This window comes from Equus caballus, chromosome 6, assembly GCF_041296265.1.
Source record: "Equus caballus isolate H_3958 breed thoroughbred chromosome 6, TB-T2T, whole genome shotgun sequence".
NCBI lineage: Eukaryota > Metazoa > Chordata > Mammalia > Perissodactyla > Equidae > Equus > Equus caballus.
The window spans coordinates 39,231,236-39,255,526 of NC_091689.1; the positions used below are offsets into that span (position 1 = coordinate 39,231,236).

General features: G+C 45.4%; 2 protein-coding genes across 20 annotated transcripts in view; one reads left to right on the forward strand and one right to left on the reverse strand.

Moving 5' to 3' along the window:
• Nucleotides 1-24,291, forward strand: part of LOC102149382 (heparan sulfate glucosamine 3-O-sulfotransferase 4-like) — a 57,996-nt gene that overhangs the window by 31,949 nt on the left and 1,756 nt on the right. For 7 of the 15 annotated variants that reach the window (XR_011439619.1, XR_011439618.1, XM_070269705.1 and 4 more), the window contains 4 exons: nucleotides 1,466-1,515; nucleotides 3,443-3,536; nucleotides 3,789-4,848; nucleotides 23,431-23,444. Coding sequence is in view for 10 of the 15 variants with exons in the window: in XM_070269705.1 (XP_070125806.1) it covers nucleotides 4,180-4,848; nucleotides 23,431-23,444 (683 nt within the window). In the remaining 5 variants the exon portion in view is untranslated. Of the gene's footprint in view, nucleotides 1-1,465; nucleotides 1,516-3,442; nucleotides 3,537-3,788; nucleotides 4,849-5,419; nucleotides 5,635-7,247; nucleotides 7,467-11,351; nucleotides 11,405-12,050; nucleotides 12,270-23,430; nucleotides 23,445-24,291 lie in introns of those variants that run through there. The other 8 variants (XR_011439620.1, XM_070269709.1, XM_070269712.1 and 5 more) reach the window with 7 other exon arrangements.
• LOC138915125 (leucine carboxyl methyltransferase 1-like) overlaps nucleotides 13,738-24,291 on the reverse strand; it is a 28,384-nt gene continuing 17,830 nt past the window's right edge. For 2 of the 5 annotated variants that reach the window (XR_011439624.1, XM_070269714.1), the window contains 5 exons: nucleotides 23,134-23,255; nucleotides 18,377-18,453; nucleotides 16,563-16,624; nucleotides 14,734-14,862; nucleotides 13,738-13,907 (listed from right to left, as the gene is read on the reverse strand). Coding sequence is in view for 3 of the 5 variants with exons in the window: in XM_070269714.1 (XP_070125815.1) it covers nucleotides 14,855-14,862; nucleotides 16,563-16,624; nucleotides 18,377-18,453; nucleotides 23,134-23,255 (269 nt within the window). In the remaining 2 variants the exon portion in view is untranslated. Of the gene's footprint in view, nucleotides 13,908-14,733; nucleotides 14,863-16,562; nucleotides 16,625-18,376; nucleotides 18,454-22,457; nucleotides 22,491-23,133; nucleotides 23,394-24,291 lie in introns of those variants that run through there. The other 3 variants (XM_070269713.1, XR_011439623.1, XM_070269715.1) reach the window with 3 other exon arrangements.

Here is a 24,291-nt window from a genome sequence, read left to right on the forward strand (position 1 = left end):
AAGCTTTGTTTAATTTTCTCTTGCTATTCTGTCTCATGTGAATTTAATTCGTTCTCCAGCCAGACGAACCCAAATTTGGGAAGAGGAAATGTCTTCCTCCCCTACATATGTTTTCATCAGTCAGATAGTCCATGTTGTGCTGTATTCACAACAAACTCCTACGTCTCAGCTAAAAATAACCAAGGTTTATTTCTCGAACATGCTCCATGTCATCAGGGGCTGGCTCTGTATTATCCTTGCTCACTCTGGAGGATTGAGTAGATGGCAGCTAAAAGATGCTCGATCCAACTTCTTGCACAACTGCCAGGCAGGAAAAACACACTCCTACTGTTTGCCAAGGTTTGTCTGGAAGAGACAGCCTCATTTTTGCTCAAGTTTCATTTGCCAAAGGCTCACAAAGTCACATTTGACTTTAAGGGGCCAAGAAGATACATCCCTTCTGTGTGCCAGAGAAGAGCCGACAATATCTGGTGAACGGCAGTAATAATAACTATACACTGTGCTCTATTGTGCCTTCCAAAGCTTATTTTTGCTTTTTGTTTGTTGATTTTTTCAAAAATTCCCTTCAGTTATGTGAGTTACCATAAATCCTTCTAGTCAATTTCTTTAATAAGAAAACTGAAGTTAGCCAGAGTTAGCTTCTTTTGCTTAAAAAAAAAAAAGATCTAACGCATTAGACTTTGCGTTATAAATGTCACTGAGCGGTTTAGGAAAGTGAACTTCAGTTTACACCTTGGGCTGGTTTTCAAGAAAGGGTACACACCGATTTTTGAAGGATAAGGTTTTAATAGGAAAAGAAGCAGGGCATGGCATGAGCCAATATTTAGATCCGAATAATTATTGGTGACTGCAGCATGTCAGGCAGGGAGCCAGCTGTTTTTGCATATGCTCTCTAAGTCAATTTTAATTCTTTATAAGAACAATATGAGGTGAATCTTACTATTCATCACTTACATATGCAGAAACTGAGGGTCAGGGAGGTGAAATGACCTGTGCAAAAGTCACTTAACTAGCAAATGATGGCTTTGTTTCAACTCCATCATCTGATCAGGCAGAGGTGAAAGAGAAGAATGCAATGTGTGTTTTTGGGTAGTGGGTACTGTTCGGTTTGGCAGGACTGTGGGATACATGAAAGGCGGAGGGGCCCTTGAGTGCTAAGGCAGAGAGTTGGAGTCTATCAGGTAGGCAGTGAGAGGAAGGTTTCCGCATCAGAGAGGGCACTGGTGGAGCCATGCCTCAGAAACATTGATCTGCTATTGTCCTCTACGATGAAGAGAAATGAGGCACGCTGGAGGCTTGGAGACCAGTTGGAGGAGCACTGTAAAAACTCACATAGGCCTGAATGGGCATGGGTGTTGGCAATGGAAAAAGAAAAAAGTATTCTATCCAGTCTCCAGACGCGCAGGGAATTGCTGAACGAAGTCTGAGTTCTCCCTATGTAGATAGCTCGTACTTTTCATTATAGGTTTCTCAAGAACTGGCTCCCAGAAAAAACCTGGATGGAGAACAAAACAGGTAAGTGCCCAAGTGAGAAATCTACAAAGCTCCTCTCCCCCAAAATCACCTCTTCCCCATCAGTTGTGGGGCCTAACATTTCACCAATGGGGTTCCGTTCTTTCAAGAGTCTCTTATTTAAGTAGGACTATCTGTGGACAAGAGGGAGAAGGGACACTGGGAAGTGTCCTCATTAGCAGCATCCAGGCAAGTAACATAAATGTATGAGGGCACTCTGGGGCGGGGGGAGGCACCATGAAGAACAGGGCACATGCTCCATGTCAGGGGGGTCTTTCAGTTCTGGCTGAGGGGCCCAAAGTTGCTGGATCCACTATTTCAGCAGAAACCTCATAGCCAAATTTTTTGGGAAAGTCCTCAATTTTAAAACATGGCAACCAGTTTAAACTTCTAAATATCACTGCGCTGGCCACATTCAGCTCTTAATTTGTTACCAGTTTGCCACCTCTAGGTTAAATGTTAGTACCATTTTATCAAAACCTTTCCAAATTTGAAAGCACATGTTTAGTAAAACTAGCTACAGAGCAGGTTCATTTGGATTGCCGAGAGCGGGCACAGAGAAGTCTGGGAGCCTGGCAGGGACTGTAGGGAGGCCCCTGGACCACGTGCTGGGCATCCTGGCGCCTGAGCTTTGAAAGGGAGATGGACCACGGCAGTGACAATATTTGCTGCAACCGGGCCCTCCTGGGCGACCACCCAGAGCTGGGCTTGGAGCCGAAGGAGGGATGGGCAAGCTGTGCTGCTCCCAGCTCCAGTTGGCCCCTTCCCATTAACATTACAGGAGTGCAGTCGCGTGGAGTTTGAAAAAGCATCCCTAGTTCCACGAAATGATTTACAGGACACCAGACTCTGCATTTCAGAGGTCTCCGGTGTACCATAAAAAATATATTCTAAAGGAATAATCTTTATCTGAGCTGAAGCTGCAGTGAAGGAAGCTCACGTCCGGCTGAGAGCAGCCATGAGCTTCTGTTCACTCAGGGAAAAGTCTGTGTTCATGTTATTGGAGTAGCATTTTTTTCTCTCTTTGGCACTAGGTATCTAGTTAATATTTAGACATTATATACATTTTCTTTCAACCGTTGTTCCTGTTATGTGATCAGACAAAACCGGAGATGCCAAGCACATCAGCCCTGTAGGCGAAAGGAGACCCTGCAGGCACCCAGCTGTGGCTAGCAGGGTAAACAGGACTCACTGGAGCCAGCCTCTGGGAAAGACTGGGGCCAGGTGCGTGCAGGGCCAGCCCCTGCCCCCAGGAAGCAGAGTCCGCTGGAGTGCCTCAGTTGATAGCTCTGCCTATTCCTGACATTCCAGCCTCGCGTTTCCTCCACCTCCCTGAGCAAAAGGAAACAGGAAGCAAAGTCTAGTTTTGAATGTTCCAAAGCCTTCTGATGTTTACCATTCCCCCCAGGAGAGGGAGGTGAGGGACGGAAATCTCTCTGCAAAGAAGATACTTTTTAATTCAATGAAGCGATGCACAGACACAGCAACATAGCTTCTCTCTGCTTATAAGGTGTTCAGAGCGATGATAGTCTCAGTCTATTTTGGTCCAGGGAAATCTGAACTCCTTTAGCGGCAATGGTCCCCAAGGGGCGCATGTGCATCTGTTCTTCAGGGTGTCGAGGAGGAGACAGCCTCTCCTTTTGGAGCAGAAAGCACAGTCAACCGGTGGCGGGAGAGAGGCAAAAGCTCTAGGGCAAGGAAATCTGGGGGTTTGTGTCGAAGCTCCACCAATCAGGAGCTTCAAGCTAAGATGGGGAGGCTGGAAAGATGGAAGTTGGGATGGGAAACCTGGTACGGACAAGAAATTCCTCCTGGGTCAAAGGCAGGACGATGTCCAGGGAGGGAGAAGGGCGGGTCACGGATGGACCGAGTTTGCCAGGAGTCCCATGAGAAAAGGGGAAGCGAGAGCTCACCACCTTGTGGCCCCCAGCTTCCTGTTGGGCGGCACTGGAGGCAGGCGTCGGGCTCTAAGTCCCTGAAAGTATCTGGAGAGGGAAGGAGAAACTGGCGTCCCAGGCTCCCAGGTGAGGGGAAGCACGCGGGGTTGGGCGGGGAACCTCTCCAGCATGAATGTGGTGCGAGGCGGGGTGGGGGGCGGTGGAGGGGCACGATCTCCGCTTTGCCGGGTGCCCCAGGCGTAGCGCACGCCTCTGTTCCGCGTCCCCCTCTGCAGGCGCGCGTGAGCCGCACTCCTCCTTCCCTCGGCGGCGCGGACCGCGCGCCCAGGCCCCTCCGCCTCCCCTCCATCTCCCCTCCGAGCCTCTCTCTCCCCGCAGAAAGTTAGCAGCGGGGAAGGAACTCGGGGCTGCAACAGGGCGCGGCGGCGGCGGCAGAGGCTGAAGCAGGAGCCGCGTCGGAGCCGGAGAAGCGGGGGCGCTGCAGACGGAGCAGGTGCAGCCGGCGGGTCCGCGCGTCCCCCTCGGTCCCCTTGCCGGAGGCTGAGGGAGGTGGTGGGGGGCCACCCGAACTGAGCGGGAAGAGTGGGGAGGGGGATCATGCAGCCGGGCTCTTCCCCGGCGCAGCGAGACAGCGGCCAGGGCCGGGGGCGTCGCTTCATGCAGCCTGGGCGGCTGGGGGGTGGTCGGGCGGGGGCGCTGACGGCGGCTGAAACCATGTTCGGGCAGCGCCGGGGGCTGCCGCCGCCGCCGCCGCGAGCCCGGAGCCGCGATGACCCCGTGGCCCGCACCTCCTCCGCCTCCACCTTTCGCCGCGCCGCCGTTGCCTGGCGCGCAAGCTGTTTTTTCTCTGCGCCTTGTCCCTGTCTGTCACCTACCTGTGCTACAGCCTCCTGGGCGGCTCGGGCACCCTGCAGTTCCCCGTGGTGCTGCAGGAGCCCCCGAGCCCGCCGCCACCCTCTCTACTACCGCCCCCGTGCGCCTCGGCACCCCCTCGCAGCCGTCCCCCCCGCCGCCGGACAACGCGAGCCACGGGGAGCCCCCGGAGCCCTCCAAGCAGCCCCCTGCCCCCGTGGCCGACGGCTGGGGGCTGGCGAGCGACAGCGGGGGCGCTCGGGACACCTGGCTCCGGATCCCGGTGGCCCCTGTCGAGATGATCACGGCGCAGAGCGCGCTGCTGGAGAGGGAAGCGCAGGAGTCCAGCACCACCCACGACGAGCTCGCAGGCCGGAGAGCTGTCAATGGGAGCAGCGAGAGGGGTGGCGCCCTCAGCACCCCCAACTATGGGGAGAAGAAGCTGCCACAGGCCCTCATCATTGGGGTCAAGAAAGGAGGCACCCGCGCGGCTGGAGGCGATCCGAGTCCACCCGGAGGTGTGGGCGGTGGGCATAGAGCCGCGCTTCTTCGACAGGAACTACGAAAAGGGGCTAGAGTGGTACAGGTAGGACTCTGGGCTCGGCGCAGGGGATAGATGCGTGGGGAAGACCCAGAGGGAAAGCTGCGGCTTCCCACGCCCTTCGACATCCAGGCACCTCTCCGAGAGCCCTTCGCCCCACGAGGCCTCTGCGGACCCTGGCGGGGCTGCTCGGGGGAGCGCGGAGAGGGCTGGAGGCTGGCCAGGGATCGCTGTATTTCAGGGCTAGGGGAGCTGGTGTCACACTGCTCTGCCTGCCTCAGTCTCCTCACCCAGGGAGGTGCTTTCTGAAGCTGCCTAGCTCCACGCCTGGGAATCCCCAGCCCAGGTGCCCGCGGGGTGTTTCCCAGCCCAGGCTCTTGTGGGGCTCTGCTCTGCTGCGTTGGGGACGCTAAGGCATGAAGCAGGATAGCTAGATTGACTGAAGGGCTTTGAGTTCTCCTGGAATCTCTCAAAATCGCCCTCAAACGTATTTGCGTGTCTGAAATCCGACTTTAGTATTTTCAGGTTAGAGCAAAATGAACAGGGAACAGTTAAAAAGATGGCGCTGGTGAGTTTTGGCTTGCTAGAAAAGACTGAGGATGTTCCCCATCTCCAGGACTTTCTATCCCCAGGTGGCTGCAGGAACCCTGGGTTGATTTTGCATCAGGAGCATCAAGGTCTGCAGGACAGTCGGTGCCCTAAGAGTTTTTACATCCTGCACCCCTGCCCTTTCTAACCGGCGCCTCCTTCGCAACAGATGTTCATCTCCCTTCTCTTCCACGGTCTCCTAGCGGTGAGGGAAAGGAGAGGAGAGTAGAAAGTTAAGTGCAGGTAAAATAAATTAGTGATCCGGCTTTCCTGCCAGCCATAACATTTAAATAACACTGGAGCAGATGCCCCAAAGGCAAACATCCTTTGCTCCCCCCCCCACCTTTTATCTCTTTCTGGAAAACATCTGGATGGCTGGTCCCATCTCTGTTGCATCTCAGTAATTAATTGGAGTTGTGAGCCAAACACAGGTTTTGTCAGCTAAAGTGATATTATCATCTTCACAAGGCCAATAGGTAAAATAAGGATTTTTTCCTGACAAGGTGCCTTGCTGTTGAAGAGATGTGCTTTCTAAGTTTAAATTACAGCCTGCAAGAGTTTTAGAAATAACCTAACTTAAGAAATATATAGTGTATTATATAATAATATATATTACTATATGTGTGTATTATGTAATATATATTATATATGAATATATAATATGTATTGATTGATTTCTTCCACTTTAAAAAATACGCCTTATTCTTTCAAAGCTTGAGAAAAGTACATTTAGGCATAAACATTCCACCGGTTAAATGGAAACAGTAAACGTGTCTGTCAATATCTTGTCTGTTTCAACAGCGAGAACTAATTGCAACATTTTAGGAGGCCTCAAACAGCCCCTTCCTATCAAAACAGAAGCCAGTCAATGCCTACTTGAACTGGAAAATCAGTATTTATAACATTGCAAGTCATGGCTTCCAGTTTGCGATTAGAATTACAAAAGGTGTTAGGAGGATTAATGCAACAACAGCAAGCCAGAGAAAGGAGGAGATGTTTGGGAAGGTTTCGGTTGTTTAATCGTTGGTTGTAGGAATGTTCTGCTTTCTGCTATGGGGTTGCTTCAGCCCTCTGAGGGTCACTGTGCTCTTTTCCAGTTCTAATTTCAAAGCTGTGTATCTTGTGAGAAGTGTCAGATGCCCCTTGGGGGTGAGGAAGGCCTGAAGATCAGACCTTTCCAACATGTGTTGTGTTGCTTTGTGGCAGCTGGAAATAGAGATGGGGTGTTTGATTCAGGTGACTTGAAGTTGATGTAGGGTGCATGGTGGAATGCGTGTCAGGAGGTCCCATCGTAGGGTCTGGAGAATTTTCTGAATGAAAGGATAGAAGATGCCAGATTTTCTCATGTTCTTAAATACTGCTGTTGGGAAAAGAAGGTATGAACCGGCCTCGCTGTCATGACATGGTTACTGAAGATGTCATTCCAGCTTTATGGTTCTCTCAGCCATCACTTGTGATATTTGGGGCATGGTGTCAATATTTGGTAGCCGCCGTATAACTGTTACGCTGAAGAGACATGGATAGAGCTAGATTCCCTTGATCCTCACTTCAGAGGACCACATGGTATCTCTGTGTCCTCGATCTGCGACTCCAGAAACTCACCCATGCGAGACCCTTATGATGCTCAGTGGTGCCGACTGGAAGTGCTGGAGGAGAATCTCTCCAACATAGAGGGAATCATTAGCCACCCAAACCTGTCTGTTGAGAAGACTCCCAGAAACCCCTTGGACCCACAGTTGCTGAGTGTGCTGGGACTGGCCTTGGATAGCTCTCCAGCCTTACAAGGGACAGCAGTGTTTTGAGGACATTTGTGGGATTTTCATTAGCTCTGTCTCTCCTCTCTTTCTCCCATGTAGGAAGAGGGGATGACAACCTCACTCTGTTGTAGAAAAGGAAACAGTGGCATTGATTCAAACCAGTAAAAGACACCTCTTGGTTCCCTGGTACAACTCCGTCTTTTAAATGGTGACATCTGTACTTAAATGGTTATACCAGGTATTCTGCCTGAAATCTTACTCTACTGTTTGAGTAGTTAGAGATCCACAGGTTAATTAAAGACTTTAATTTTCCCCCCATTTATTTGTTTTTGTATTTCTTTTTGTTTTTGGTGTGCTTCCCAATAGCCTACTAATTCTGCAAGTGTTTCTGGTTGCTGTGTTTTCAGCAAGAGGGAGAGCAAGAAGAAATTAGGGCTGCTCCCAGAGCAGCTGGCTTTGGGTTTCCTCATATCCAACCAGGCAGCCCTAGCAGATTTATTTCTGGTGTCACTCCAGTTATGTTTAAATCTAGGTTTTGCTTTCTCTCATGCCATCAATCTAATGTGATTTAAAAACACATCTGAGACGAGACCATGTGCATTTGGTTTTCAGGGCAGGATAGACTGATGGATTAGGATGTGTGTGTTAAAGCTACGGAGAAGCAAGCCTCACTTGGTGGATGGACACAGGCCAATGATTAATAAGTGGGAGTAGGCTGAACTCTCCACTCCTTCCTCCCTTCACCCACCTCCCCCAAGTAAAAGGGTAAAGCCACAACACATCTTTCAGTATGAGCTGATACACAGTGTCTGGGCAGAAAACTTAAACTGATCTAAGGGATGAGACCTTGTGGCAGGCCAGCTGGCTGCCACGGCAGAACTCATCAAAGTGACAGAGACGACTCGAGCTGTGGTCTCCCTCGTGGTTTACAGACTGTACAGTAACCACGACCGCTTTGCTTTGGAAACCACTCAGCTCCAGGGCAATGGGAAGTCACCCTCCATGGTTTCAAGTTGTCTTCATTGGGCCGCCAAAGAGGAATGTGGGAACTTAACCACTGCGCCACCAGGCTGGCCCCAAATTTATCTTTCTGAACAAAACAAAAATATTTCCTTTGTTTATACCTTCTTTACTGAAGCATACACCTGGCTTTTGTTGAATACAAAGATGTTTTCCTTATTAATTTTTAGTAGAATTTTGAACCCTTACAGACCTTAGTGAAAACTAAAAAGTAAGCAATTATGTACTATCTTTTATATTAGCATTCTAAGCGCTTTTTATAATTTCTAAAAACATGTTATTTCATAGTACAATCTTTAAAAGAATACAATATCTAAGCATATTTTAGTTTCTCTGTAATAAGAAGCCAAAAGTAGATAAACTTAGACATGTTTAGTGACAATGTTTCAATAGGTTACTGTATTTGAAAATTACCCAGATATCTAAAGAGTTTTTTATCATTTAATTTCACCTGGCAAAACTTCAAAGTTTCAAGTTAGCAGAAATATTTTGGAAGTGATTTTAAATACACATGCCATAACACATAATTGTTAAAAAGTTCACCCAACACTCTTATCTTTTTCGTGTCTATTTAGTTTACTTGTTCCCAATAATTATTTAGGTTGCCTGCAAAACTTCATGAGACATTAGACAAAATTAGCCATCATTTTAACTTATTACTTTGCTAACAAATTTGGAACAAGGATAACATGGGCTTATTTGACTAGTAAACCTAGCTGCCTGTCTGCATCATATCCAATGTTGATAACTTTAAGGGCATGCTTACTTTAATCAAACCAACAAACTTAACTAAGCTTCTCTTTACCAAAGATTATTTCATATCATGTTAACTTGAAAGACATTTGGGTGGTTTCTATTCCATTTAGAAATAATTTATGTAAGTGCTTACTTTAAACCAACTGCATATAGTTCTTTAGAAATTATACCATCTGGAGATAAAATATAACACATATAGCACACATAGAGACAAAGAAAAACTCCACAGCTATTGTTTAGAATTACAGCTATGAATCAGGTACAGTAATACAAAGCTCCCTGGCTATGAATCCAAGTTTTGTTTTAGGCCTTTTACTAATGTTTTGTGGAGAAGACACTCAAGATGCTAGATTTTTGGCTAAGCTGCTCTTATGGCCATTTTTCTTTCCTTCCTTTTTTACTTTTTTTCCTCAGTCCTAGGAATTAATGATGGGCTAGATATTCCCTGGAGGGTTGGCAAGCTCTTTGAGGTAACTGAAATGGGTGGAACCTGAACTGTCTCTAGAGCTGCATTCCCAGTCTTGCAAGGATTTTTTTAAGGACAGTTGCTCTTGATTTCTGAGAAATTGGGTTGTACCTCAAATGACATTATAGGTTGATCTACCTGTCCAACTACATCACAAAGGCACAGAGAAACCACTCAAGTATTCTCCAAGATGGAGTTTCTGAGGCATAACTCATCCAATTGAAAGTGTTTCACCCAAGTGGTGAGTCTCCGGGGATGCTTGGGTTGTCCCCCATGATGGTAAAGCCAGTGTCAAACTGACAGTGGGCCTGGAGAAGGGTGCAGAGCCCAACTGCAGGTGTCAGTATACTTATAAGATTTAGTCAAGTCCCATTCAACCTAGGCACTTAGTCCCTGAACCGGCACCAGGCAAGCCAGGGAGGCAAGAGCCAAAGGCTTGGAGAAAGCTGGGAGCTGGGGCTCCCAACGCCAGGGTTGAGAGTTAAGTCCCTGATAGAAAGTTTTTCAAGATTTTGATTTTTCAGAAGTTTCAGGTTCTGCTCAGGTCCAGCTGGAATTTAACCTTGACTTGGTGACAACAGAGGAGGGGATGAATGAGATAGACAACTAAGGGAAAGAGGTGACCAGGCCTCGCCCTCATGGCCTCTTCCCAAGGGTTATCAAGATAACATAACATAACAAACATCCCTACAGAAGTAGGGGGCCGGTGTGGAAAGGAAAGGGGCCGGTGGCTGGCTCCCTTGTGCCCCCCTTGTGCACAAACTAATAAACTTTTACTTTTCTACTCCCATTTGTTGTCTCTCTTGATTTCTATCCTGGGGGACAACAAGAACCCAGTGCGCTGGTAACAGCTTCAATAGTCATGCTCATGCCTCCCAGAGGAAAGTGGTCCCCAGCATTTTTCACACATGGTATCTGGAAAGAATGAAAGAAGACAGAGGAGAGGCACTGGCATTTCTTGAACCCTTGTGATTGTGGTGGTGGTTGCTTTATAGATATGTTATCACATCGGGGTGTCATGATGAGGCTGTGAGTTAAACAGCAACAATCCTGGTTTACAGGTGGCTCCTGGAGGGTGAACCACTTGCTCAAGTTTGCTCAGCTGGTCATTGGTTGAGTTGACCACATCTGTCCAATTTCAGAGTGCTGGTTTCTTTCCCTGTACCACGCTGCCGCACAGAAATTACTAGAATGTCTTTTCCTTCTTTCATTCTTCAAACATTCAATAACGTTTACCAGGTGCCCAGTACTGTTTTAGGTACTGAGGATAAAGTGGAGAACAAGACAGAGGGAGGACCTGTTCTTGTGGAAATGGCATCTTTTAGTAGGGTGGTAGAGGAGACAGCAAACAAACGAGTCTTTCTTTTAACCGTTTTAATGTGGCTATAGAAAACTTAAAATGACACTTGTGACTCCCATTGCATTTCCATTGGGCAGGGCTCCTGTAGAACAGTGCTTTTTAAACGTGAAATGCACATGGATCACCTGCGGTGTTGTTAACATGCAGATTCTGATTCAGCAGGACTGGGGAGGGGCCTCAGACTCTGCATTTCTAACTTCCCAGTTGATGCTGATGCTGCTGATCCCTGAACCTCACTTTGAGAAGCAGGAGTCTAGAGAGTAATTGGGGGGGGGGGTGTGTGTGCATGCACAGATATTATTTTAAGTGAAATGGTTAGGGGAAACCTCTCTGTGGAGGTGATGTAAATGAAATGAAAGAGTAAGATCCTGCCATGTGAAGATCTAGGTGGAGAGGTTTCCAGTAGAGGGAACAGCAGGTACAAAGGCCCTGAGGTGGAAACAAGTCTCATGGGTTTACAAAAGCACAGTGTTTGGAGCTGGCTAAAACTGGGTTCATAACCTGGTTTTGCAACTTAATAGTTGGATGATCCTGGCTGGATAACCTATTTAAGGTCACTCGGTTTCAGGTTGTTGATCTGAGAGTAATTTCTTACTTGCAGGATTTTTGGAAGGAGTAAATGAAGTAAAAGTGAACGTATTTTCTAAACAAAAAGTGAGTATCCTAGAGCAGAAAACCAAATGGACCCAACTACTGGGTTTTTCCATTTCTCAAATCATTTTGGTCTCATATGCTTTACCTTCTATCACTGCTATCATACTACTGACTGAAGAGTCTCTTATTGGGAATATTTTTGGGAAAAGTCTAATAATGATTGGCTTTGCAATCTACATCTTCTTAATGTCTTAAACAAAGGGTCAGCCACTCAGATGCCTTCTGGGCCCACAGCGATTATATAAATGAATGAAATAGACCAGGTGGGGAGAAACTGGGACGCACATTCTCTGTCTAAACCGGCAGCCACTGCTCCGTTCCAGCTACTCTTTTCCACGTGCAAATGTGGCGTCAGGGTTATCAGATCCTCCACTTAGTAAGAGAAACTGCAAAGCCAGGTTTAGACGTGAAATTGTCTGGTTCTTAACGTTGGCAACAGATCGAAATTTCTTCAAAGCGTGGTGTGGGCCAGGACTGCGGACAAACAAAACCCACCTGTGGGCTGGATACAGCCAGCCGGCCACCAGTCTGTGACTCTGGCTTAAACTCATTTCAGAAAGTAATTGGCACACCTGTACCCTTTGTAGTTGTCAGAATTATGGCTTCCACGTGCTATTTTAATTTAGTTTTTTTTCCCCTCTTACAGATTTTGCAACAGCGTGGGGGAAATACTCCCAGATATATTGCAACCCCAACAAAAGGAGCCCGATAGAAACAGAAGCATTGAGGCAGAAAAAGACAATTCACAAATAACTATCTCATTTCTTCCCAATGAACATTTTCTTGAAGGCAGGAAAATTCTCAGCTGTTCACTCATGAATCAGGAGTCCCATATTTGATCCATATAAACTACTTATAAAACAGATTCTGGTCAGGTGGACTGAGTATGACATGAGAGTTAGAAAAACTGGGTCTGGTTTTGCTTTGCCAGATAGTTTTATTTGATGCCAGGTTACTTAATATTAATCTGTTTCCTTCTTTCGTTTTTTTTAAATCTGTTTCTTATCTCATGAGGTTACATTGTCTCCATAGGGTACATGCACCCACTATAATACTATGGTTCTAGAACAAACCTCTGTTAGACCCTTCAGAGGAAGGAAGAGAGCAGTTAGAGGCAACATTGTTTGGTGCCTGTTTTTGTATCTCTGAGTCAGAATCCACTGCATCCTCTTTGTGTGACCCTGGACAAGTTACTTAATATCACCAAGCCTCAATTTCTTCATCTGCAGAATGGGCTCAATATGACTGATTTGCAAGGGATTATGTGAGGATGAACTGAAATGGCATTTAAAGTGCCCCCACGCAGAGTATGTGACATAAATTTCTTCCTCCTCTTCTCTCCCCTTTGTCTCCTAATTTTCCTTTGCTTTTCTTCTTCATTTTTCTTAGTTCCTTCCTTCTATCCTGCCTATCAGTATGGAAGGCCCAACAGAGAAAGCTGTAATGCATTTTTCATTAGGATATCATCTTTTATTTCAAGATTATGTCTGAATGAGGGATTTCAAGCCCTTAAGCAGCTCTTAAGTAGCTCTCCAGAGAATAATGCAAACCAGATTCCAGAATTTGGTGTACTGTAACTTGAGCCAAAGGAGGAGAAGAGTCTGATTTCCTGGGGTACCTGCAGCCAGCCTTCTCCACTAAGGGGACGGGGTATGGAAGGGGGCAGGCTCTGCAGGCTTTCCTGCTGATGTTTTCTTGAGCCCACAGTAGGAATGGAGGCCACCTGCCCTGGAGAGGGACTGAGGCATTTAGAATGCCGAGGGCATGCTTTGCCTTCCATTTTTCTGCAGAGCTGAAGGCATTTGAGAAGGTAGGACTGTTCTAGAAGACCCTGCCAAACTCCCATTTGAGATCAAACTATGTTTGAAATCAAACTATGATGAGATTTGGCCAATTGCACTGGTGTTCCCCAGACATCATAACATGATTTAATTATTTTTACATTTGTAAGTCATACCAGGCATTTTTCATTTTAAATTGAGTCAGGAGAGGGGCCTTGAGACTTTAGGTGAATGAGAGATTGCTAGGGTTGTACGTTAGAAAGTTTTCAAGGTTTTGGGTTTGCATAATGGATGGTATCTCTGAAACGGATTGAACCACTGCCCAGTTCAAGTCATCTCTTGATTCCATTGGTTTCTGTGGTTTGACAAGCTCCTCTATAACTGCCTTGGGAATTTCAATCTAAAATTATAATTCACTAAATCAGCTTTTCAGCCCATTTGCCATGAATTAAAAGCAGGCGCTTGATTTTTTTTTTCCTTAACACTCACTAGTTAGGGTTGCTGTTGTCCGCAGCCGCAAAGGGTGAGGAATGATAGGTACCGCCAAGGCTATTTGGTTGTTTGAGCAATCAGAGTTTATTGATAAAGGGAAAGAGAACAAGGAGCGGGGATAAAGAGGAACAGAAGAAGGAGCGGGGAAGCACACAGCAAATTGGTACTTACAACATCCACACCACAATCAGCCAGGAAGTCCCAATAGTTTGTACAGCGGGCGGATTTGCCTACAAAAGACACACACAGAGTTACAAAATCAAATAAAAGATTAACGAAAACATCTGCAATAGAAAGGTTGACAAGGGACCTTCATCAAAGAACATATCTTTATGTCATAAAGGGTTCCTATAAATTGAAAAGAAAAGGAAGCAATTCAACTGGGAAAAAAAGGGCAAAGGAAATAAAAAAGGAAATTTACAAAGTCATCCCAACAGCCATGTAGGGGCACTACCCTGAGTGCCCTTTAAGAGCCATGTGTCGTCCTGGGCAGGATGCCAACCATCTGGACAGGACGCCCAGCTGCTGAAATTTGTAACGATCCCAGGCCTGGCCAGCCTGGATCTTACTTTATCTCACTCAAAGACCATCATGTCTTAAAGAAACACAGAGCCCCTCCACATGAACTACTGTTCCTGGGAATGCTGGCCGTAACAGGGACAGCTCCTCTTGGCAAGCATATAGCCTTTGTGCCCCTTCCTATAGAAGCAACCCCCTCCCGACCTGAGGTAGCAGGTGCACACTTCCATCTAGCCGGCCACCACTGGACATTCCCTGTAAGTAACTCCTAATAAACCCCTATGTGTTGTTTGCCATCTCCAGGTCTTTTCTTTGGTCTGTCTGCAGCCTATCCCACACCGCTCACGCAACTGGGCATGGGGCCAGGCAGGCCAATAAAACTAAGGAAAGCTACTCCAGCCACCTCACTAGCCTTCAAAGTGATAGAAAGCTTTAAAATAATAGGACATCATTTCAGCCTATCAGATTGGTAGAAATTTTAGAAAATAACAATACCCAGTGTAAGTGAGGGTGTAGGGAAAGAGAATCTTGACCCACCTTTGTGAAAGTAGGAATTCATAAAGAGGTCTTGAAGAACAGTTGGGCAGTAGCTAAAATTCATAATGGCCAATTCTTTGAGCAAACAGTTCCTGCAGATATGCACATATACATATGTTTCCTACAATCCTGTTTAATACAAAAACATAAAAAAGACAGCAATCTAAATGACTATCGGTAGGAAAGAGATTAAATGGAATTTCCACGCAAAGGAGTACTATAAAGCCATTAGAAATAATGAAGTAGATTCCTACAGGCCGACATGAAAAGACAGCCATGATTTACTGGGTATGAAAAAAAGCAAGTTGCAAAACAGTATGTATAAATTATTCACTGTTAATTAAAGTTCCATGTAATCTATAATTCAACAAATACACAGTGAACTACAACATATATTTATTCGATGTGTATATACATTCATTCAAAAAAGGAGTACTGAACCTCTTTTGTGCCAGGCCCTGGGTTGCATTTAAGTGTGCATCTATTTACCTGTCTCTGGGTATACTGCTCATCTGTAGGAGAACACACTGAATAGTGGTTATCTTCTGGGGGTGGGTGAGATTATGGAGGGTCTTTACTTTCTATTTCATATATTTCTACATTATTTCATCAAAAGGAACTCAAAGTATTAGATCTTTTGTTACAGATAACCATTCTGACACAAATATTAACCAAATATGTAGAAAATGATAGCAAAAGTGTGGAAAAGCAAAGAGGCCAGCAAACGGCAAAGCCTGAATAGGTTCTACTTCCAACTGTATGAGGGAAACCAAGGATGGGGGAGATGTTTTCTGTACAAACTTAATTGTGAATGTGATTAGCAGAAGGAAAGAAGGACTGAAGCACTGTGGCTGTGTGTAAAAGGCAGCTTATCGAGCTGTGATGTTCCTGATGTTATTGTGTTGACCATCCGAGAAGACCATCCTCTCTAAGCATGTTTTCTGACCTGATTTTTTTTTTTTTTGAGGAAGATTAGCCCTGAGCTAACTACTGCCAATGCTCCTCTTTTTGCTGAGGAAGATTGGCCCTGAGCTAACATCCGTGTCCATCTTCCTCTACTTTATACGTGGGACGCCTACCACAGCATGGCTTGCCAAGAGGTGCCACATCCGCACCCGGGATCGGAACCGGCGAACCCCGGGCCGCCGAGAATATGCGCACTTAACCCCTGCGCCACCGGGCCAGCCCTGATCTGAATTATTAATAACCCCATTGATCTTCTCTCTGTCAGACAAAGACTGAAAATGATGGAAGATTCTGGAAGAGGCTTACCATAAGTTGAAAGGCTTAGAAATGAGGAAGTGTTGTTGGAAACACTCATAATTAAAACTTGATTGGAAAAGTTGACTGCAGGGGCTGAGGAGGTAACAGAAGTGAGGGAAGTAGGTAAAGTATAAGACAACCGAGAGGGGCGAGGACAGAAGTGGAGAATGCACGACCCCTCCCAACGAGGCGGCCGCTGCTCAATTATTGCCACGTAGGAGTTCGGGTCTAATGTTGCCAGATGTAACTTTTCCAAGGAAAGCTGGAAATCAAGATTCTCATGAAAAATCTCCTTTTTGAAATGTTGGCAGCTAATTTAAATTTTTTAAAAAAGATTTAAGATTGGGGACCTGTGGACATTTAAGAAGAGTCATACGAGCAATTGTTCTAAATTCCTCCATGGTAACTGCAATAAAAGTCTAAATGTATCAGCAGAAGCACATGCTGTATGACATCGTGTATGCACACACATGCCCACAGATACAGACCATCTTTAAGAAGGAAAGGGGGGAAAGCCAAAACAGTTACATAGTCCGTACTGTATCACTTAGGTCAAGGATACTTACCCATTTGAAGTGTCTCCTCTGAATGTAAGTCTAAATTGGTTTTTGATAGGAGAGACTTGAATCTATGGGAAGATGGGAGAGAGAAGGAGAAGTCAAGCAGCTCATTTACTCTAAAAATGCAGAGGCCCACTACAGAGATGGGACTTGTATACTGCTACTGTTCAAAGCAAGGGCCACTACAGAAGGCCTTCTGTTTAATTACATTTGACCACGTACAGCAAAAATCCAGCGGATACAGCTCTCGGGTTAGGTCAGCTAAGCATTACACTCAGAATTTGATGTCAAATTGCAAACTGATCATGAAATACTTAGAAATAGCTACAGATAGGCTAGCACGCATTTTCCAAATGTTCCAGCGTTTTTCAGGTCATCCCAAGTTTCTTGCCTCTTCTCAAACAAAATTTTTAAGATAGCTATTGTTTCTCACAGATAACAAAAATTGACTTTCACTCAGACCTAAAGTTCAGTAACATTTATGTGATAACTCCCTCAATGAAGAATATGTAAAAAATCAGAAATCAGAGAGCCAAATTCATTATACCAATAACCATACACAAACGCCACTGCGTTTTTCACCCCAGGAAACCGTGTCTGGCCTTGATTTAGAGCCTACTTACTCTTACTTCACTCAGAGTTTTAACAAGCTTAGTAGTACTTTGCAGTTCCCAGAGCATCAGAATTGCCATATATTATCCAAAAAGCCTATTTAATGTAAAATGCAATTTTATATTTGGAAAGGGTAAAAAAACTTATTTTCCTAGGATAAACTAGAGAAGAAAAAACATTTCCAGTTTGTGAGGATTAGACATCTCTAAAGGACAGGTAGAAACTTTTGCGTTTATTAAAATGTTGTTTAAATATAAGAATTAGAATTTTATTTAGATAATTTTAAAAGGAGGGAGTACAGGTTAAAACTAAGTCACACACCACATAATGACGTTTCAGTCAACCACAGACCACATACGTGCTAGTGGTCCTTCAATATTAGCACCATATAGCCCAGATGTATAGTAGGCTACACCATCTGGGACTGTGTAAGTGTAATCCACGACGTTCACATGACACTGAAATCACCTAGCAATGCATTTCTCAGAACGCATCCCTGTTACTGTTAGGGGACACACGACTGTACTGAGAAACCTTGACCTTGGGCTTGAAGTCAGGGTTTAAAGCTCAGCTCCACCCCTTCCTAGCCAGGTGACTTTAGGCAAATTAACTTAACTTCCTTGAGCCTCAGTTTCCTCATCTGTAAGAAGGGGCTAATAATAGCACTAATTCATGAGTCTGCTCCGAGGATTGAATGAGACAATCCAAGTGAAGCATTTAACACGGAAAGCTCTCGGCAAAGATGAGCAAACTCATCATCTACAACTTTGCTAACTCCTTGAAACCTCGACTCAGAATGGCCCCCACATATCTCATATATAATAAATGATTAAGTTCAGTTTCCCATTCATTCATTCATTCAAAAAATATTTACTACATATCTTTTCTGGACCAGGTACCTTTCTGTGCCCTGGGATAAAGAAGTAAACAAAATACACATTATGTGAATTTTAATTCAGATTACTAAACTATGATAGGTCACTTTTTAAGTGTTCAGAGAAGTTACATGAATGGAGAGAAGAGTCACAAGGGAGGGTATTTTTCATTTTGAAGACTGCAAGACACACTGGAATGAGGGTCTCGGGGCAAGAAAGCAAGTGAGGAGAGCAGGGCCCTAAAATGAGGTCTCTGGCACTCAGACCTGCTGTCTACTGAAGGCTGGTTCTGAATTCTACCAGGCTCTCTCTTCTGGCCAAAGCCACACTTACTTGATGCTGTGTAGCTTTCTCGTGACTATCACCGGAAAGTCAACTTCAAAATATTTCCTTGGGAGAAGACCCTCATCCTGAGAAAAAACACAGTTATCTTTATAATTATTTATTCAGTCATATATTCACTGATCATCCTCACAGACCAAGTACCAAGGCCCGAGGAGCAATGGGGTATTTAAGGATTTTAAATCAGGGGATGATATGGTCAGAAATGCATTTTCTAAATTACTTTGGTCTCAGTATGAGGAACAGATGGCGCAAAAAATTAGGAGGTTACTGTGGTCACCTAGGCAAGAAGTAATGGGCAGCCAGAACTGGGGACGCGTCCACTGGGATGGAGTGGGGAGGAGCAGGAGGCACTCTGGACGTAGGATGTAACAGTAAGCAGCTTGAGACCAATTAGAGAGAGTCAGGAAATCAGTGTAGTGGGTATGGACAAGAATCTTTTGGATGAAATGAAATAAAATAGCAAATATCAGAAAGCATCACATGAGGTGAGGGTAAGTACTATTTTGTAATATATTTACTTTTTTCTCTGACAGTGGAGTATACTGGGGTGGTAAAGGACAGGGACTCTGCAGCCCGGGTGGACAGGGTTCAAATCCCAGCTCCACCACTTGTTCACTCTGAGGCCTTGGGAAAGTCACTAAACTCCCTGAGCCAAGGCTTCCTCATTTGAAAAGTAGAGAAAATGATGCCACCTCGTGGGGTTGTGAGGATTAATGAGGAAATACAGCAGTGAGAGAACAGGGCCTGCACCTAGTAAGCACCATGTGTGTGCCCTTATTATTTACAGACATCAGTACATAGATGTGGGTGCTAGATTGGGATATACATTTATTTTTTACTGTGAGCTGCAGTAAAAAAAAAAACTGTGAACACCTCACACATAGAGACACACAAACACGGCCCTGCTTCCCCTTCTGCTTTCCCTAGCTTGGTTGGTACTATACCCTTCTCCCCACAGTCACTCACTGGTCATCCTAGAATTCTCTCCATCTCCACCCTGTTTGATCAGTCACTCAGCCCTGCCTGCTGACTATCCTAGAATGCATCCTCTCCTCTTCCGCTCTATCCCCAACTGCACAGACTCTAACAACATCCCTTTCTGATCTCTTTCAACGACACACTTCATGTTGCCTGCAGCAGCCCTTCCCACCTCTAAGATTGAGCTAAGATGCTGGGTGCTCCACAACCTGGCCGACCTGCCCACCTTCTGGCCTAGTACTCTTTTAACATCCCTGCTCCCATCTGTGCTTATATTCCAGAAATACAGAACTACTTATTTAAAAAGAAAGTTGCTGATATCCAGAACCTGGTGGTGGTGTCAATAGAGGGTGGAATAAAGAAAAAGGAGGAATAAGGATGGCACCCTTGTTTCTGCCCTGAGCAACTGGGCAGGAGAGAGAACCATTTATGTAGACAGTAGTAAGAGATGGAGAGCAGTATGGAGGGGCAGCAGACCACCTGATGGGACAGCATGATGGGAATGGAAATCATGAGCAAGCATTTCCTAGTAGGAAGGTGACCCCTAAGGGCAAGTGTCAGAAATGTGAGATCCAGCTCCCCCACCCTATGCAGACACTAGTCCTCAGTTAAAGTCCTAGGGGATCTGGAGGGGTGGGGGAGGAGGAAGGAAGAGAGGGAGGGAGGGAGAGAGGGAAGGATGGGGCAAGAGAAAGAGAGAGAGAAGAGAGGAAGGAAAGGAAGGTACGAGGGGGGCAGTGGCGGAGGGTGGGGGGAGGAATAAACAAGACAGTTTCCTGACATCAGAGGAGCTCCCGCCTATCAGCAGAGTAGGGCTATGTAATCTATTTGAAGATCCGTGGAGGACGTGTTTAAAGGATGTGTGGAAATCGCACCTCCCACCTGGCGTGGTCCCCTGGCTGCACCAGCAGAGGCTTAGCTGCGAGTCAAGGCCTTCTGCTGCCACTGCTACATGAACTTGATCTGTATGACCTCAGGGGCCCAGGACTGGAGCGTTGAAGACTCCCATGTTCCGGCAGCGGGCAAGGGAGAGCCAGCCGGTATTGTCATAAAGAATAAGGAGTGAGCGAAACCCATTAAGGGGTTTCCTGACTTTCTCTAGGAAATTCTACGAGACCTTTCAAGAACTTTTACTCTCAGGGTATGGAAAGTTAAAGATAGTCTAAAATTCCAGAAGACAAAGAGAGCAATTAAAAGCAAATGAATGACAGATAGCATAGAGTCCTACAACTCAAATGGGTCTTCTGACTTTGGAAAGAGCTTTCCCTGCAGTAGCTCATTTGATCCTCCCAAGGATTCTGAATAAGAGGGCACTGTGGAAGGGAAGCTTCCAAAAGGCACACCTGGAGCTTTTAAGAAACAGACATCCTCTTTCTCGGCTTTCAGAAAAGGGCAAAATGGCTGTGGGAAGTGATACTTTCACTTTTTAGTCTGTGATTCTCTAGGCCCTTCTGACGCTCCACTCCCAAGTAGCTCACACGTCTCAAGGAGGCAGGAGAGACACCCAAGACTGACTATAAGTACCAGAGGGCAGCCAGGAGCAGCCAGGAGGAAGGGTACCACTTAGTCTCAAAGCAGATCCAACATGGCCGACTGTTTCACAGGCCAGCAAAATTGACAATCCTTCCCCTATGTACTTGACCTTTCAGTTTGTAGAAACAGAATTCAAGAGACACCAAACAACTGAGGCCCCTTAAGAGTTTCACTCACTCCTTATTCTTTGTGACAATACCGGCTCTCCCTTGCCCTATTCTTGCCCGCTGCCCGAAGATGGGAGTCTTCAACCCTCCAGTCCTGGGCCCCTGAGATCATACAGACCAAACTCATATAGTAGTGACAGCAGAAAGCCTTGACTCACAGCTAAGCCTCTGCTGGGGCAGCCAGGGGACCATCCAAGGTGGGAGGTGCATGAGACAACAAGACCAACAGACAAGATTTTCCTCACTCTTTTATAGGAGCACATATATTTCTAAAACAGGGATTAGCAAATTTTCTGTAAAGAGTCAGAAATAAGTATTTTAGCCTGTGAAGGCCAGACGGTCTGTCATAACTGCTGAACTCCGCGGTCACAGTGCTAAAGCAGCCACAGAGAATATGGAAATAAATGGGAGTGGCTGCATCCCATAAAACTTGATTTCTAAAAATAGGTGGCAGGCTGGATTTGGCCCATGCAACCTCGGCTCCAAAAGAGCAAACATAATAATTGTTTTTCAAAAAAGGAGGAACTTTAGATTTTAAAAAATCCCTTCAGACCAATATGATTATCAAACAAAACAAAAAACTTCCACAAAAGACTTTCAGACCCTGCGCTACTCTCCTTCCTCACTACTGACAGACAGCCTTTTCCTTGGAAGGAGCACGTAAGCCTCTGTGTACCTTGCTCAGAAATAAAAATCTCAGATTTATTAATTATTAACTCACTTGCAAGACGGGGACAAAACCAAACCATGGGACCAGTCAAAAAGGTGTCAGGCCCAAAGGAGGGATTTCTCCAGTGGCCCCTGTGAACACTGACACTGCACATTCGCTTACGCTGCATTCTCTTCCAGTTCCTTCTGCTACACCATGGTCCCCGTGTTACACAGGCACAATCAACCTACAGAAAAGAACCGCTGGAACACCCACAGGGCTGTGTGTAGAGGAAAGGGGAAGGAGTCTGCAGTTCGATGAGCTGGGCTCCAATGTTTGTTCCACATTCCAGTGCCACCAGATATCCAATTTGGGGAAAGACACAAGCTCTCGTAGCCCCACTTTCCCCATCTGTGTAAAGCTCTCCCCTCTCACAGAGGTCTCATGTTAATTCGTGAGGCCATGTATGTAAAAGCACCTCATAAATGTTAGTTATCTTATCCTAAATGAAGAATGCAGAGGCAAACGTTTAATACTAAGACCATGTTGATGCCACCGACTTCTCCCTTGAGTAAGAGAAAGGCTGGGAGCTCTGATGACTAAAGGCCATCTTATCAGGTGAGCTGATTAGGGACAAAACAGATATGCAGGTCGGGTTATGCCCTCACACTCTAATTTATCTTGGTGGACATCTGGAGAAATCTGGGGAAATGCACATACCCATTACTGCCACATGACTGACCTGATAGAAGACCCTAAAAAAATCTGTACAAACCTACAAAAAAGAAAATACGATCAGTGGAATCTTCGTAGGGCAAAGGTTTGAAGGCAAAATTCCACCCCAGGAGTCAAAGCCCAGTGCTTTAGTCCTGCTTCTGCCTGTAATGAGACCCAAGTTTCCTGTCCTGTGAATGCAATTACACCTGCTCTTGAATCCTAACAGAGCAGGTAAGGGATCAAATCACAGATTGGCTACAAAAGGGCTTTGTATCATATTATCATCGCCCAGAGAAATTTTACCTAAACGCTGCTATGCTGACAATAAAATCTTAGTTATTATCAAAATTACAAAGGCATGTGCTCTTTGTCTCAGCAATTCCACTGGCAGAATTTTCTCTCCTGATATATTTCCACACATGCAGGGGGAAATATATACAAAGATTTTTTTTATAACCCTGTTTGTAACAGCAAAAGATGAGAAACAACCCACATATCCTTCACCAGGGCCCCGGTGAGATAAAGTACGGGGCTGATGGGGGTTGTGGGGGGGGGGTGTGCAAGCAGGTGGGGACAATGGTGGGAGACAGGCTGTCACTGCATCCCTTTTAATATAGTTTTAAAAGTTTTGAATATGGTGAAAATCTTCACAAAATCAAATTTAAACAACTGGGGAAAAAAGAGGGGGGATATTAACTTACCTTTAATGTCCAGAAGGCTGTATCCATCCCAGCGCCCAGGTTTATAATTTGGCACTGACATTCTGTCTTCTGTAGAAATGCCTTTATAAGCTGCCTGATGCCATGGACACGAGCAAAATATCCTAACAGAGAGAGACAGAAACAAGCTGTCACTCAGCGATGAGAAATAATCCCTGCAAAGCTCTCTGCAGCAGGAGAGCCAAACAGAGCACTTCTGCCCTTCCTCGGGGTCAGCGGATTATCCGTGACTTTATAGGAGAAATAGCAAATTTTAAATTCTCTTCTTTTTTTTTTCAGCCGTTTGAACCAAAGTAAGTACAATCTATTTAATGGCAGAATTAACTATCCTAAGAAAAATAAAATGCACTATAATTTTACTTACGAAAGACAAGTATTTTACATGAAAACATCTGATCTAAATGTTCCTCTAGGAAGTGTGCCTTTTCATAGCTATAGTAAAAGCTACTTAGCTCTGTGGTAAAACTCGAAATTGCAAGGTCACATGGAAAATAATATTTTTAGGTCAGGATATTGGATGGATGAGTGTCGAAGCAAAGAAAGCCACACTTCTTATTGTGTTCCTGTCATCTCCACCCTGTATAGGTTAGAGCCTCGGTGTCTGTAACATGGCATCACAGATTGGGGGAGGAATGCTTGTCTAACAAATTGACTTGTTAAGCTCTGGGGTGGGGAGCTGGGCAAAGGAGATGAGAAATAAAGAAGAACAAAGGAAGATAAAGTCTGTCTGTGTTGTAAGGCTGGCTGCTCTAAGTGTGACTATTTTAAGAACAAAATTTGAGAGTGGCATTTAGAAACTTTTATTGTGGGGCTGGCCCCGTGGCTGAGTGGTTAAGTTCGCATGCTCTGCTTTGGCGGCCCAGGGTTTCACCGGTTTGGATCCTGGGTGTGGACATGGCACCACTCGTCAGGCCATGCTCAGGTGGCATCCCACGTAGCACAACCAGAGGCACAACTAGAATATACAACTAGGTACCGGGGGGGCTTTGGGGAGAAGAAAAAAAAAAAGAAGACTGGCAACACATGTTAGCGCAAGGTGCCAATCTTTAAAAAAAAAAAAAGTTTTATTGCAATTTGACACAGGAATCTTATGCCTGTTGAATCTACTAGTAAATAATTTGGGCTTGTATTTTGCATGTC